General features: G+C 40.9%; 1 protein-coding gene across 14 annotated transcripts in view; it reads left to right on the plus strand.

The window, feature by feature from the left end:
• REPS2 (RALBP1 associated Eps domain containing 2) overlaps positions 1–16,783 on the plus strand; it is a 231,362-nt gene extending 214,579 nt beyond the window's left edge. For 12 of the 14 annotated variants that reach the window (XM_025437476.3, XM_025437468.3, XM_025437464.3 and 9 more), the window contains one exon: positions 3,275–8,835. In XM_025437476.3, coding sequence (XP_025293261.1) covers positions 3,275–3,343 — 69 coding nt within the window. In that variant the 3' untranslated portion in view covers positions 3,344–8,835. Of the gene's footprint in view, positions 1–3,274; positions 8,836–15,685; positions 16,060–16,659 lie in introns of those variants that run through there. The other 2 variants (XR_003132118.3, XM_025437486.3) reach the window with 2 other exon arrangements.
• Positions 16,784–17,098: the final 315 nt, after the last annotated feature.

The following is a 17,098-nucleotide window of genomic DNA, read 5'->3' on the forward strand; positions in this document are numbered from 1 at the left end:
CTAATTTTTTCATATGTTCTCTTCTGTTTTGTCCTCCTCTTCCTTATTTTTGTCTTTTTGTCCACTTCTGGAGATTTACTTAATTTAAAATTGTCAAACTGTTGTTTAATAACCAAGAGTTAATTTTTTGTTCTTGGATTGTTTCTTTTTAAAGGTATCCTAGTCTCATTTTGTTGTTGTAGTATCTTCTATTAATAGTAGTATTTTTCTTCTTCCTAAATACTTTTCTGTTTTACTGTTATGTATTTATTAGATGCTTTCCTTCAATATCTGATGGTCCTTTGCTTATATTTGGGAGGAGGATGAAAATGCTCACTGAAAGTACATAGCATGTTGTAGGGCTTGTCAACTTTGAGTTTCAGTCTTCAACATTCTGGTTGGGCTGTATAGTTGGGGAACCTCCCAAGGCAGTATCATTGGTGCTTTCTTTTTAATCTGATTGGAATTTCCAGAGGAGATTTGTGTGTTTGGCGAGTCCTACATGAAGGGAAGGACCTAGTTCAGGGGAGAGAGAGAGGGCTGTGGGTATCAATATCCAGGATACTCATTTCATCTCCTTAGTTCCAGTTCAATGTCTGTCCTCAACTGTGTCTCTGTATGCTAACCAAGAGGCCCTATGTTTTACTTTTTCAAGGAATAAATCTTCAGAGTTCTGCTCTGGTAGCAGGAAGGAGCTGGGGAGCTAATTCCTTCTGAAACAGACTTTTACCAACACTCATTCTAGCCATCCTCCTCTCCTCCTCCACTTTCAGTTATGTAGGTATCTTGCGCTGCCAGTTTGAGTCTTTCGGGGACTCTTCTATGTAAAATAAGGTTGGTTCTTGTTTTGTCCCTATGCTTAGCTTATGTTTCAGTTTTCTACACTTGATCGATATGAGTGAACATGTTCAGGCTTGAGTGAAAAGAAGTCTGAAGAATCATTAAAATAGAGCTTCAGTCACAGCCTCTCAATCAATTCCCATACTAAGTCAGTTCACAGATGCAGGACCCTTGAATAAAGGGGTATTTGGGTCAATTTATGGATGGACCCCCACCATGCAGCAACGCAACAACTGGTAGAATGCCCACATTTATTTTTCTTGATCTGCTAAGTCATTTACCATTCATCAGTTTACCTTCCTGCTTATAAATTTTATTGGTAACACTCCTTCCCTTTTGTCTTTCTTGTTCTTGTGTGTCGTGACTTAAAAAACTTGTTTATCGTTTTAGTGGAATTCTAGCAGAGAATGAGTATGCTGTGTATGTTCAGTTCCATCTTTTACCTGCAATCTCTGTTTGTATCCTTTTGCTAGATGATATACAGTCTCAAGGCTTTGAAGATCACCTGTAACCTAGTGATCCTAAACTTATGTCTAAAACCCTATTTCTCTTACCTCTTGATCTTTGGACATAGAATTACAACTGCTTACTCAACATTTTCTCTTAATATATGTAATACATACCTCAGATGCTTCATTCCCAACCTTTCCTTTGACTCATTCATTCATTCATTCATTCATTCATGAGAGACACACAGAGAGAGGCAAAGACATAGGCAGAGGGAGAAGCAGGCCCCATGCAGGGAGCCCGATGTGGGACTCGATCCTGGGTCTCCAGGATCATGCCCTGGGTGGAAGGCGGCACTAAACCGCTGAGCCACCCGGGCTGCCCCTCCAACCTTTCCTTTGAAATGCCTACTTTTCATCTAATCTTGTTCTCAGTACTGCTTACTAACCACCCACTTGCTTGATCCCAAATCTTCCTTCTTTTCTATATCAGCTTTATCAGCAAGTCCTGTCAGTTCTAGGTAAAAAATATATCCAGAAATAATCTAGTTCTCTCCATCTTTATGGCTGCTACCCTGATCAGAGCCATTTTCATGTCTCACTTGGGTCCATGAAGTCACCTTGCAACCCTCCTTGCCTGCACTTTTGCTCTGCTTTACAGTCCACTGTCTATACAGTAGCCAGAGTGAACATTTTGAATTCTAAGTTAAGCCACATACATTCCCTGATCCAAAACCCATGGTGCTATACCCCTGTACTGTGAATGGTGTTCACACTCCTAACTCTGTCCATAAGGTCTGTGCCTAACACTTAGACTTCAGCTCCTACTAGCGTCTTTCTGATTTCCTCTCTGGTCACATAGGCCTTTTTGTTATCAAACACACCAAGCTTATTCCCTCCCTTGGAGCCTTGGTAGTTGCCATTTTGTCTCCCTGAATATCCTTCCCCCATGTCTTCCTATGGCTCACCCCTTAGTTCATTTGAGTCTCTGCTCAGATAGCATCACCTCTGAGAAGACTTCCCTGACCACCTGCTCCACCTATCTTCCAGATTCCTCTATTACCTCATCTTATTTCTTTCCTTTTGAAAGTATCTTGTTCTTTATTGTCTTTCTCTAGCCATTTGAGTATAAAGCATATGAGGGCATTGGTCTGATCCGTCTTGTTCTTTGCTGGTGCCATCACACCTAGAGCAGAATCTGGCCTGTAGTAGACAGATAGTCAAAGACTCTCGGGTGGCCGGGTAGGAGGAGAGGGTGAACAAACGCTCGTTGAGTTCTGCTTGGACTGTTAGCATGTTTATTCTTCTGGGGCATCTCAGAATTGAGCCTTCATACAGAGTTCTTTCCCATCTTGACTGACTCTCCTTACGAATGTCTTTATGTGTCCCCCTCTCCTCCTGCCAGTAATTCTGTTTTAGGGATGAAAGTTTGAATTGCCAAATACCAGATGGATGATCCTCTTTTTATTTCTCCCTGCCTTTAGCCATGCAGTCACACCTTAAGCTGTATTTTGTGTAGGAGCCAAGATGAGATTTTGGCGGGGAGTGGCCAGCGCGTTTGCTCATCCCCCAGACTTTCCAGGGTGTGGTGCTGGACTAGAAATGAGAGATTGCAGCTGGAAATTGAGTCCTCCTGGCTCACCTTTCAGTATTAGCAGTTTGCTTTTGCTTTTCTGCTTTCTCCCAGTCTGTCTTTTGATTTTTAGCATCGACTTCTGCCAGCCACTGATCCTGTTAAAACTGCCAATGAGAGTGAGGCAGGGTGGTGTCAGTTTCATATCCTCATCTTCAGAAAGGAGCTGCAAGATGACAGATTGTGAAGCCGCCTCTATCTAGTCACCAGCTGTAAATACGATGCTCTCTAGCCTGCTTGTCCTAGAGTCATGTGGCACTTCAGTGTTTGTAGGTCCGCTTATAAGTTTCTTTTTAATATTTGATGAAGTGAGGATGAACCCAAGAAATGACCCCTTTGCTTTTTTGTTTTCTTCTCTCTGTTTTGTACAAATCAGGAGGTTCATCAAGAACGGATTGCGTTGGAAAACCAATTGGAACAACTTCGTCCAGTCACTGTGTTGTAAGACTCAAGTAACAGTGGGTGACTCTTTCTGCCAAGATCTTTCCTTTGAATGTTTCAACCCAACTACTTGTCATAGATGTCCAAGACTGTGTGAAAAGCTGCGAGCAGCAGAATATAATCCATATTTCCTTTTCTCCTGTACATTTTACTCTGGTGGAAAAAATGCAACTGATTATCACACTTGAAATTATAATTATCAGTGGAATTTATCTCCCATTCTTAAGTACTTCCTCAAGTTGTTAGATGTTGCTCCTTACCAAAAACCAATCTTCTAGCAAATAAAAACAAATTAGAGCATTATTTATTTAAGGAATTTATGATTTGTATAAAACCTTGTAACCTAGTACTTTCAGGATGCTTGTTTTATTTTTGTATGTATATCAAATACAGTAGGTTGGTTTCCTGAATAATTGGGATTCCAACTGGATAGTCTTTGGCATGATGATAATAAAAGCAAAAACTAAAATAAGAGCATCAGATTTAGACTGGCGCTGTGCCCTCCGCCACCATATGCCAAAAATTGCTTCTCTAGTGCCATTTTGACATTATATCTAGCTATAAATAATACATAACTATTGTTTTCTGTTGAATGGCAGAGATTTATTGGGTCTTTGTACCTCTATAAAGTGGAAGTTTTGTCAATGATCTATTTAACTTGGCCCAGCTAGGCCATCAGCTCACAGAACTCAGTCCTTTCATGTAAATTTTTGGGCAAGAACAATCTGCTTTAACCACCTTACCCGATCAAATTAAATAAATAGTTGCCAGATCTCTACTTCTATCCTGCATGGGATAACATATCTGTAAGTGCATGTATTTGGAAGCTATACATCAGATGTGAAAAGCTGAAGAGACTCTTTGGACTGATAAATATTTGTTACTTGAGCATAGGTATTCACCCAGCAGAAGAAGGGGAATGGTTGTTACCAGCAATCCAACAACTCTGGTAGTTATTTTTGTCTTTGTTATTTTAACCTGGATTGTGATTGTATTGAGTATGAAGGAATAATGCAAGATAACTGATCTTCACTCTGGATATACAACTGTTTGTTCCCTGTGAAATGTACCCTTGGGAAGTGATTGGTTTATATACAGTCCAGCAGAGCCCACTGACTCCAGTGTATGTGATGTAAAACCCTGAGCTCAAATTGCAGAAGCCAGTATCCTATAGAAATTTTGATCACCCGCTCCTCCTGTGAAGGTCAGGTTGAAAGTGGGAATTGACTGATTTTCACAGGGATCAGGGCACACCTGCTTTAACATGACTTTGAGAGACTGATTACAAGAAATGCTATCTCTTGTGCATTTTGATAATTTAGCCATTCTTAGAGTAGAGGGGTGGGGTGTGCCTGGGGTCCTTTTTGAAGGGATTTAGGATTGGTTTGCGGTGTGGGACTAAGCCTTTGGTTTCAGTAGAGTTGACAGCTTTTAGAATAAGTAGGTATTTATTTAGTGCTTCCTTATCTTATTTGCCAGCTTTATCAATAGCTTAATGGCAGAAGGGAAAGACTCAAGCAGATGATATTTTCCCAAAGAAAAACAAATTGTTGATTCTATTCTGTACATATTAAAGGATTTTGAATTGATTTGATTTTGACAATCTTAGAACTTGAACTGTTTCTCTATTCCCCCTTTCCTTCCATTTGGTTGCCTTTTCTGTCCCTCTGGGAGGGTTTTGGAGTCATTTTAAACCCTTCCTAAGATTATGAATAGGTGGTGCAGATTTTTGAGGTAACCTCTTCTCCCATGTTCTGAGATCTGGGGGCTACCACAGATTTTATCAACAGTGTCCTTGTTGCAGACATTCCACAGCATGCTTAGTTTTTGTTGCATTCTACCCGGGAAAGACCGGCTTGTGTGCTCCATCTCCTCATCTTCCAGTACATACACAGTCACCCGAGATAGCACTGCATGTCCAGTGAGGAGGCATATGAAACTAAGAAATTTTAGTTTTTATTATATGTTTTAAAATATTGATATATTTTTCCCTCATCAAGTCAGTGCCAGCCAGAGTAAGACAAATTGGAAGTTGGGGTTTTGTTTAGTTGGCTTGGTTTTCACTAAAGGAACAAACACACACTGGACAGTTAAAGTTTCATGAATTGTGTAGTCTCACTACTATTTTAAGATGAGCATTGCATTAAAGCACACATCAGTTTCTGTATCCAGCTTTTGTGACTGCACTTAATGGTGACCATTAAGTGTATTAATTGCTTAGAAGTGGATTAAAAAAACCAAATACACACTATTATTATTACCTGACTAGTGTTCTTCTTCTATGTCTCTCTTTTCCCAGAATGTGCACTTTTAAGATTATAGCTCCTATTAATATTTCTATGAGCCTTTAATGTGATTTCTAGGAAGGCTGGGTTATTGAAATCACCATTATACCTCTTCTATAAAACTACTCCAAAATTAGACTGCTTATTGGGCAGAATTCAACAGATAGAAGGTCGAGGTTGCCCCCATCCATGGGGCTTTAATAAGCTTGTTGTTAAGTGGTTTCCTCCAGAGGGGTCCTGTAGTCCCAAGGATGAAAGCTCAGTAGGAATTGATAGCAGATTTATGGGGCACCTCAGTGTCTCTTGTATGCAGTGTACTGCTCTTGCACCTCCCTGTCCATCAGACATGAAGCAAAACCAAAACGTAGATATCTAGAAAGAAGGTCTGTGGTGTAATCAAGGCAGATAATTGCACTTGCTTTAGTTGGGAAGATCTAACTGCTTTATAAATATTAGAGAAGTGCTTTGGGCCTGATGGGGAAGGGAGACATCTCAACTGGAAGCTATGCCCATTTTACTCTCCTTGGAGAATAGGATGTCACAGCTGAGAGGACTTGTACCTGTCTCCTGCAGTTTGCTTGTGGGGGAACCAAGGCCATCAGAAACTACATTTTCTAGCCTAAGAATCTATAGAAAGATAAGTAGTGGCAGAGTTGAGATGCCAGCTGATCTTATGGATTCTAAGTCAAGTCCTCTAGCCTCTAGCAATACTAAAAATAGATGAGAAGGTTTTCTTCTATTCACTGTGTTGAATTTTATTTACTTAGTAAGTCTTCGAGTATGAAAACATGTTTCAGTGAGTTTTAGATCTAGATATTTCTCTTGGATTGAAGCAAAAATTAAATCTGAAGGGAAGAATAAGATTGAACTATTTGTTCTTCTGAACACCTCACCTTTCATGATGCAATAAATTACTCTGAGTTTCTTGGCAGAACTTTTGACAGCTGTTGCTTTGAATGGATTCCATTCCTGTATTCCTTATGGGAGTTTGTTTTTAAAATAGACTACTGCGATGGAAATGAACTCAATATGTAGTAAGTTATAGTTTTCTTCGATATATCTTTAGTTATGTGGGTTGCAAATGTTCGATTTCAGCATATTTTAGGGGGAGTAATAAAAAACATGAGTTTTCCTTTGATTTCCTACCAGTGTCTGAACTATCATAAAGCATTCTTTTCTTCATATATGACTTGATTCTATAGTATCTTTATAAATGATAATTTGTCTATTTCTTAAATAATCTCACAACTGTGGTAATAATAGATGTGTACTCAGAAGATCAATAACAAAATCATCTGGAATGGATGTTTCTCTTGCAATTAAGACAGGCATTTGCAAATGCCTTCTTCTAAGCAGTAGTTGGAAAGATCTCAGTTATAGTATAACACCTTACAGCTAAAAACATTTGTTCAACACAAACTACAATCAGACCTCGTGACTAGACATTGCCAAAGGAATGTAATTTTGAAAGTGTGTGTGTGTATATATATATATATATATATATATATATATACACATACACACATACATACATTCATATATATATATATATATATATATATATATATGAATTCCAAATATCACAGCAGCCAGATCTTTCCATATTATTGACAAGTAGGACTTATAGGTTGTGGTTTGAACATTATGAACAAAATGTAATATCAGTTAGAAAAAGGTAGGTCTTTTTCTCCTCTAGTTAAATAGAACACTATTTGTTTTCATGGCAACTTTGGTTTCTCTTTCCAACTGGCTTATTCTGTTGCAAGTGTACTCTTTTAAAACTGATTTCAAAGATCTCTTGAATTTACACGTTAGTGATAGGTGTTTTGTTACATTATTTTTTTCCATCATGACTCAGTGTGGTTCAAGTTCCTAGTAGAAGTGGGGATTTGGGTTTTTGGAAGTCTGAGGTGGCATCTCCTCTTTTGGCACAAGCAAAAGGCTACTGCCCACCAATGCCAACAGCTCAGTCATTGATGGCAATTTGCATGTGAGTCTTACTCTGTGAGCCACCCCACTTTGCTTGTTTGCAATGAGAAATGCGCCTAGTTCTGTGACCCTCCCAAGAGCAACCATAAGAACAGACATGGAGGACCAGACTTGAAAAGTAGCACAAACTCTAAGAGCTGCTCCCCTCCTCAAAAATAGGCATTCAGAGTTTACCTTACAAGTGCCTCTGAAACAGCCAGTCTGTTGATGTGAGCAAGAGATCCCAGATACACAGTTGCTTTTAGGCTCAGGTAGTTATTGTCTACATTTGCTAACCTACATGATCACAAAGGAAGCTTTTCTAAAAGGCATTGCAGGGTTTCAACTGAGAGGGCTTGTTCTAATTATAGAAGCCTGCTCTGTTCTTAACAATTGGAAATGTTTATTTTTTTGCGTGTTCTTGCTCTAAGCTAAGTTCATGGGTGTAGGAAGTCGGAGAAAATGGGCTTAAGGCTCTGGAGACCAGAGGACATGGGACTTTTAAGAGGGCTACACTAGGGAGATTCAGGGACTAGTTCCGTCCTATTAAAGTAGTCTTTTGGAAAACAGGACTGGATCGTAAAGGTCCTTTATGGAGTTCTGCCCTCAGAATGGTGCAGTTGACACAAGAACCCCATTATATGGAGATTGGATCAGCTAGTTTTGTTGTTTCTGTTTTGTTTTAAGGCAGTTTGTATGAGGACTTTGGCTGTACCCATCTTGGGAACTGGGTGTACCCTTTTCTTTAGCACTACCACTCCTTTTGTCTTCAGTGCAAGTATGATGTTCAAGAAAGCCAGAGGCGGGAAGAGCCATTTTAGTCTTTGTTACGGTGGGCCAGGAGGGATAATGAGCTGATGGTCTATTTTAACCTTGAGGGTAAAAGTGTATATTTTTTCACTACAAGTACATTGAATAGTAAAATGAGTAACCACAAAGTATATATTTAATGCCTTCTGTCTTTTCATGATAATGTGAAACAAGTTCTATTAATATTTTACTTAGCCAGAGTCTTATTCACTTGCTAGGCCTTGGGAACATTATGTATATTGATCTTAAACATAAATAAATATAGGGTAACCTATATTTGGATTGTGACTTGTAGACTCTAACCTTACTGCCTCTTTTTCACACTTGTTGGAAAGTCTGTGAAGAACATAGTAGGTTAAAAATCTCCAACTTTGGAAAATGTACATGATGTGAAACTGGGGTGCTATGTTAAAAATAAATGTATGATAACTAAGTGTGGCTTTTATGGACTCTTGGTGTCAATATGTTGTGGCCTGCATTTTTAGTCTTTTTCATTTAATGGAAAAACTGTAGAAAAGATTTGGAGATCTTCCCAGTTAATTGAATCAAAGTCTGAGATTTAATTATTTTTACCTCCTGGTGATCTGAGCTAGGCCCTTAAACACCTATACACAGTAAACCCTGGTTGGTCATGGGATATCATGCCTAATTCAGTGCATTTTAAAGATCCACTGAATTGAAAACTTGGCCTGATGTGGGTCCAGGTAATTTGCTTCATTGTGTCAGTATTCTTTTTGTTGAAAACTGTACCCACCATCATATCCTTAGTTGGAGTAGGGATGAAGGGGGAGAGACCAGGAAGAGTGGGCTTGAGAGCCCAACCAAGTAACCTGTCACCCCAGTTGCAGGCTCTCACTTTAAAAATTTGAATATTTTGAGGAGTCTAACCAGTCTTATGTCACATGGGGGTTTTATTCTGTATAATAAATGCATATGGTAGGCTAGACATGTAATATTTCTCGTCTAGTACTTCTTTTATTTTTATAAAGATTTTATTTATTTATTCATGAGAGAGAGAGAGAAAGAAAGAGAGGCAGAGACACAGGCAGAAGGAGAAGCAGGCTCCCTGCAGGGAGCCCGACGTGGGACTCAATCCCGGGGCTCCAGGATCAGGCCCTGGGATGAAGGCAGGCGCTAAACTGCTAAGCCACCCAGGGATCCCCCATCGTCTAGTACTTCTGAATACCAAACGAACTCTGGAAAAAAATCATCTGTGATCTGGCGCATAAGCTTGCACACTGGAAATCACCTGGCCCTGACCTTTCCCAAACACCAGTAAGGATCACTGTGTCCCCCACTTTAGAGATAAAAGAAATTTGAGATCATCTAGGCAAGTGCTTCCCAAAATGTGGTCTCCAAACCAGCAGTATCAACATCATTGGGGAACCCATCATTGGAGAGCACTTAAATCAGGGACTCTGGGAGTGGGCCCAGCAGCCTTTGTGATAACCAGCCCTCCATGTGATACTGATGTGATGCCCATGAAAACTGAACTACTGTTCTTGCTAACTACATTTTATTTTATTTTTATTTTTATTTTTATTTTTTGCTAACTACATTTTAAAGCCAAAGAAACTATGGTGCAGAAAGGCAAATGAACTCGTCTGGATTTCAGTCACAGCAAAGGATCAGAATGTTCCCAGGGCAGACTTTCTCCTGTGCTATAGGACCCAGTCATGAGTTTGTTCCCTCTCCTGATACTGGCTGTGCTCTTGCTGTATATCAAGCACTATGTTGGGACTGGAGGTGAGGTCTACAATACAGAAGCCCTTTCTTCAAGGAGCTCACAGATTCCTACACAGGAATTGTAGTGCAGTGAGGGACACTTACTAAGATGTATCAGGGTAGGCTGACTGCTGTAACAGAGAACTCCCAAGAGTAGTGTGGCTTGACCCAGTGAAAGTGTATTTCTCACCTTATAGTGCAGACTGCATGTTCTTAGTTGCCCCATTTTCTTTGTGGATAGGCAGGAACCCAGACTCTTTTAATGTGTGCTTTCATTTTCCTGTGAGGCTAGAGAGTTTTGTCCTTTTAGCCTGTATGTGGAAAAAAAAATGATACTATAGGAAGTTTCTCTTAGCAGAAGTGCTACACAACCTTTCCATGCATACTTAATTTCCCAGAACTCAGATGGCAACAGTTAATTGCAATGGAGATGTGAAATGTGGTCTAGCTGTCAGTTCAGGAGGAAAAAGTTGCAGTGAGCACATTGTCCACCAGACGGCACAAGGCCAGTTTGCTCTGAGACATACCATGTGGGGGAGGGACATCTAATTCAGACTGTGGGGGATCCAGGAGGACTTCACAGAATAGTCTTAAAAGAGGGATAGGCACTCACTAAGAAAAAGAGGGTGTTCTAGGCAGAGGAAGCTGCATGTGTTAAGGCAAGGCAGTATAAGAACATGGTGTATTCTGGTAACTGCAAAAATAGTCCTTTGGATGGAGAAGCCAGTGGAGTGTGGAGGGGAGGAAGTGGCAGGCGTCGGGCATGGGGGCTGGGTGGGAAGGCATGTCACGAGAAGCCATAAAACATCCTGAAATTACAGCCTCTTTCAAGATTTAAGCACAAATGCATGAAGTCACTTCACTAATATTCAAGGAGTGATTTGTGTTCTCTTAATTTTTTTTCTACCCCCTAGAAAGGAAATGCTTCACTGGAAGACTGTAAACTAGTGTTTCTGACATGAACCAAACCTGTTAGTTTGATTTGTTACATATCTTCTGGCATGTGTTTGGACACAGGACCAAAGCCCAGAACACAAGGGACTAAAAACCCTGCTAGGCAGGAGCTCTGTCAGATGACGTGAAACTTTTTCCATAATCCGTTCGGTCATTTTGGGGGAGATAATGGGCACTGAGATGACCAAAAGATCCGGGACTCTTTTGTTCCTTTTTCTTTCTTCTCTTTTTCTTTTCTTTTCCTCTTTTCTTCCTTTCTTCTTTCCTTCCTTCCTTCTTTCTTTTTTTGGCAAGAAGGCTTAACAAAGTGCAGAAATGAAGAGTTTGGAAATAAAGCTGAAATGCCAATTTATTTGGAACACAAGTTCCATGAATTTATTTAATAATTCCGAAAATCCCTGAGCCTGGGGAGGAATACTCCCAAGTATAGCATCTTTATGGCAAACTCCCAACTTCAAAGAGTACTGCCATATTGTTTTTCCAATAGGTATTTTGGAAGTGCAGACATTGGTGTTGGCAGGTCTAAGTGATTTTCTCTTCATTGCATTTGGGTTTCAATCAGAGTAAATATATATGTATAAATAGATAAATATTTAAAACAATAGTAACCACAGTAATTGTTTTGAATGTAGGCCAACAGAATATGGGGGGGGGGGTTGCATTTTATCATTGACCAGTGTCTAAACAATTTTAGAACCACTGGCACATGGTGAAAATAAAAGACTGACTTGTAGTCAGTTTTGTTATTGTTTTTTTTTTTAACTTTTTACTGAGAATGCCCCCCAGTTTCTTGGACCTGAGGTGGAGCACTCCTGCATTAGGTACATCACTGTGGCACAGAGTGCAGGCCTCCACCCCTGGATTAGACTTACTCAAAGCTATAAGGTTGAAGGAAAGCCAAGAGGAAGAAAGATAATGCTTGGAGAATGAAATAAAGGAAAGCAAAGAAAATTAAATACAGATACAGAGAATTGTGATGTAGGACCTTTGAAATGCAAATGAAATTGGCTTGAACCTCAACCCATGTGTGGTGAGGGACTGCATCTCTGCCTCTCTGGAGGTTGTGAGAGGCAGAGGTAATGGTAGATAAACTGATGTTTTTATCCTTGTCCCTTCTGGCTCTGATACGTTTCCTAGGAATTAGTTTGATAGATGGACCATCTATTTCCCTGCAGAACATCATTTACATGAGGCATTTGCGTGTCTGTGTATGGGAGATGGGGTGGAGTGGGAAAGAGGCAGAATTTCTAGAACATAGTTTATATCCAGGGCCCCCCTTCTCCCAACTCCAGGGGACGTCGTTCACTTCGTGTTCTGTGTGAGAGATGCCCCCTTGTGGTGTGTGCTGCGGCTGACCCATTCACAGCTCTGAGCTGCGCAGCGTATTCCCGTCCCTCTTTGTAGATGTGTCTTTTTGCTTCTGCTGGCAGAGGGAAGGTGGCAGGTGGGAACTGTGGTGATCCTGCCAGTATTTCTGTTTCAATACCCAGACCCCCCACTACAGATCTCGTTTCTCCCCTCCCTGTTTCTACTCTAGGTCTGGGCCACTTCATCCCAACCATGTGCAGACCTGCCTTTGCCCCCCAGGGGACTATTTGGCACTATCCAGAAACATTTTTGGTGGTCACAACTTGGGAGGGCATCTGGTGGGTAGAAGACAGGGGTGCTGCTGAATATCCTACAGTGCATAGCATAACTCCCCCCAGAGAGTGATCCGACCCCAAATGTTAATAGTGACCGTGTATGAAACCTGCTCTAGAGGAGCCCTCCAGGCTTCCTTCACTTCCCTCAGTTATTCAGAGCTAGGTAGCCTTCTCCCTGTCATTGCCATGGACACCCTTTCACATGGTCACAGCTACAGCAACTGGTTCTGCTAAGTTAGTCCATTAATTTAAATACCTCCAGGGTCCGAGCAGCAGTGTAAATTAGTGAAGTGAGTTGGGAGTAAGATGAGAAGTGGTACCAGCCCATCCGTCACAGTGGTAGGGAACAATAGATGGGGATTGTGACAAATTGGAGCTTGCATACCCTGGCCAAGAGGGCAGATGTGGATTATTGCCCTATGGGCTCCTGTGTTGCTAAATGTCTGAAACCTTGAGAGAAGCTCAATATCTCCTCTCCTTTACCCCCTAGAAGGGCTGTTTTGTGTTATTTACTTTTTTTTATTGAGATATAATGTACGTGTACCAATTTTTAAGTGTTCATTCCAGTGAATAGTCAAGATAATCTTGAAGAAGAACAGACATAGGTAAGTCAGAGGACTTACGTTATTGGATTTCAACACTGGGTATAAAGCCGCAGTAATTAAGAGCATGATACTGTTGCAGATATTAGATGAACAGATCAATAGTACAGAGTAGAGATTCCAGAAACACATTCACACATATGTAATCCCTTGATTTACAATAAAGATGTTACCACAGTTCAGTGGGGGGAAAAGATGGAACAATTAGAAATCAATGTGGAAAAAAGTGAACCTGGATCCCTACCATGTATAAAAATTAATTCAGTATGGGCCATAGATCTAAATGTGAAAGGTAAAACAATAAGGCTTCTAGAATGAAGCACAGGGTAATATCTTCATGAATTTCATAAAGGGTCTTTTAAAAACAGGGCATACAAAGAACTAACCATAAAGGAAAAGATTGATAAATTGGATTTCATTAAAATTAAACTTCTGTTTATCAAAATTCACAACCAAGAGGATTTTGGCAGGCTGTGGCACAGTAGAACTTACTTGCAATACATCTGTCAAAGGGTTCTTGCCTTTTTTTTTTAAAATATGTTGGCAACTATTTTCAATTTAAAACACCGAGGGGGAAAAAAACCACTGTGCAGGCTAACATTATGCAGGCCAAACAAAACATGTCTGTGAGCCAGCTTGGGCCTACGCATTGCCAGTTTGCAACCTCACCTTTCACAGCATAGAAGAATGATAGAAGCTTTACCATTTCTATATTTTTCTCGTTCTTTTCTTGCCAGCTTCTGTAAGGGGAAGAAACAGTGTAGGCATATATTACTTAATAATGGAGATTTTTCTCTCAGATGGCAGCATGGCTGGTTATAGTGATTTTAGGTTTTAAATACTACTTTCCTCTCTCTGATAGACACAGTAATTAAAATAGTTTAAAATATAATTTAATCACGTTTCTTTAAATTAGCTCCCACTGTGCCTTCAGCCTGCTCTCTGAAGACCATAGCTGCTCCTCTTTTCACTCTGCTCTCTGACTAGAATTTCTCAGCATTTCCAGGAGTCAGCTTTAAGCTACCATGAGGTAGAAGACATAGAGACACAGACAAACTTAAACTTTTAACATTTTGTCAGGCCTTGGCATTGTGTCCAGCATTGGGAAATAGAAGATGAGTGCCTTTGTCTCAGGATCATCTCAGAGATCATCCCAGAGACCACCAGCCCACACCTGATTTCAAGACAGGCAAACAACTTGACCACACTGCCCTCCCCTTTTCTTGAGCTGGTGAAAAAGGGACCACAGATGGTTTGATGATATTCTTCTTTGTTTTTTTAGAGAGGGGAGGGGCAGAAGGAGAGGGAGAGAGAGAATCTCAAGCAGGGTCCATGCCCATCACAGAGCCCAACATGGGGCTCAATCTCATGACCCTGAGATCACAATCTGAGCCAAAATCAAGGCAGACACTTAACTGAGCCACCCAGACACCCCAATTTTGATGACATTCTTCTTGTGGAGCCTGGTAATGGCTGAAATCCAAAGCCATTTAGATGATTAAGATCATTCTGTGGAGTATTCTCTAAAATTTGAAACTAGTATTGTTCATTCAAGTGAAGAAAATTTTTTAAAAAATGTTAAGGTTTTTTTTTTAAGATTTTATTTATTCATGAGAGAGACACACACACACACACACACACACACACAGAGGGGCAGAGACACAAGGCAGAGGGAGAAGCAGGCTCCATGCAGGGAGCCTGACATGGGACTTGATCCCAGGTCTCCAGGATCACGCCCTGGGCTGAAGGCGGCACTAAACCGCTGAGACACCCAGGCTGCCCGAAAAATTTTTTTTAAGATTTTATTTATTTATTCATGAGAGGCAGAGACAGAGGCAGAGGAAGAGGCAGGCTCCATGCAGGGAGCCCGATGTGGGACTTGATCCCGTGACTCCAGGATCACACCCTGAGCCACCCAGGTGCCCCAACAAGTGAAGAAATTTTTAATCCTGAGAAGTGAAGTAACTTATCGAGAGTGTGGCAGCATGATAGAAGCCTAGATTGTCATAAGTAGACTCTTAGTAGAAATGTGAGTATTAAATACTATTGATCAGAGCTCAGAAAGATTAAAGACCCTTCTAGAGAAATCCTAATCACCATAGAGAAAGCTTAAATACCGTAAAGAAACTTGGTAGAAAACTGAACGTGGAGGCCATGTGCAATGGGTGGGGATGATGGGGTCACCAGAGGGTGGATTGTCATAAGCAGAATTTGGCATTCCCTCCATTTTCACCCTCTGGTATTCTGCTGTTATTCCTGTGGTCATGTTGTGTTACATGCAAAGGGTATTTGGAGATGTGATTACAGTTGCTAATCGGCTGACTTTAAAACAGGAATATTATTCTGGATTATCTAATAGGCCTATTGCGATCACATAAGTCCTTAAAAGCAGAAGAGGAAGGCAGAGCTATAAGGCATGGGAAGGACTTGCAGGTGGATGGGGCAATGTGAAGAGGAATGCAACTGGCCGTAAAGAGCAGAGAGCCTTCTAGATGACAACCAACAAGGAAACAAGGACTTCAGTGCTTTCATCCAACAGAACTGAATTGTGCCCACAACTTGGCTGTGTATGGAAGCAGATTCATCCCCAGAGCCTCTGGAGAGGAATACAGCTCTGCCAATACCTTGATTTTATTTTAGAGAAACTCTAAGCAGAGGACTCCGTGGAACCATGCTGTACCCAGACTTCTTGACCTTCAGAAGTGTAAGATGATAAAGTTATGTTGTTTCAAACCACTGAATCTGTAGTTATTTGTTATGGTAGCAATAAGAAACTAACATAAAGTTCTTATTAGACTCCCAACATTATGGTGTCTACCAGGAATTTCCTGGGGATGGATTAAGTAGGGATGGGGGAGAGACTAAAAGATATAAGGCTCTTTATTCCCTCTGTGAGCATTTATGTTTTTTTTTATGAAAAACTTTTGAAAAATGAAAAAAAATCATACAGGTATGGGGGGGGGTTTCTAGCAAGTTCTAAAAGGAAATTCTGCTCTTATCTACATCAGTTGTACAGGGTTATGATTTACTCCCCAGGTCATGAGTCTGGCCATGAAAGCAGGTTTTCTTAGCTCAGTTCCAGGTAGGTGCCGTAGCAGTAAGGTTAGCAAAGTGGGGGGGCTATAGGGTGAGTCCCCAGAGACTCCTAAGTCCTTCCAAGGAGGACCCTGAGGGCCATGTACTGGCAGCTGGGCCCCAGAATACAGAGAAAAAAAAGAAAGACCATGAGACCTGGGGTCAGAAGGCCTGGGCTAGGGGCTGGGCTGCCATGTTTTGGCTGTGTCTATGTGAAGTTCATGGCTCCTAACTTCTTGACTTCCTATCGTAAAATAGAGATGAGAAGACCCGTTGTGAGGAACTGTGGCTCCAATTAAATATCATGATGTATGTGGAAGCATTCTGCAGCTCTGTAGCATCACGTGAGTCATAGCTGGGATAAGTTATACCTGACACAAAGTTTAAATCAACAGATATCATTTGAGTTCTTCATGTGAAGTATCTTAAATAATACAAAAGAAACCCTGCCTTGGCTCCTGCTGAATGATATGGCTGGCAACATGGAACCCCCCACAACCACAGCTCAAGTATCCCTGACAATTTCCACCTCCTTCATGGCTCCAGTGCAGGGAAGCAAGCTGCCTTCCTACCTCCTCTTGCTTCCACCTAAGGCAGTTTTCTTGGGACATGGGCTGGGGTAGGGCGAGATAGAACTAATTGAAGGATCTGTGGCATTGTGATTGCTGAGTAATTTTTTAAAGATTCTATTTATTCA

The sequence above is a fragment of the Canis lupus genome, chromosome X, assembly GCF_003254725.2.
Source record: "Canis lupus dingo isolate Sandy chromosome X, ASM325472v2, whole genome shotgun sequence".
NCBI classification, from domain to species: domain Eukaryota; kingdom Metazoa; phylum Chordata; class Mammalia; order Carnivora; family Canidae; genus Canis; species Canis lupus.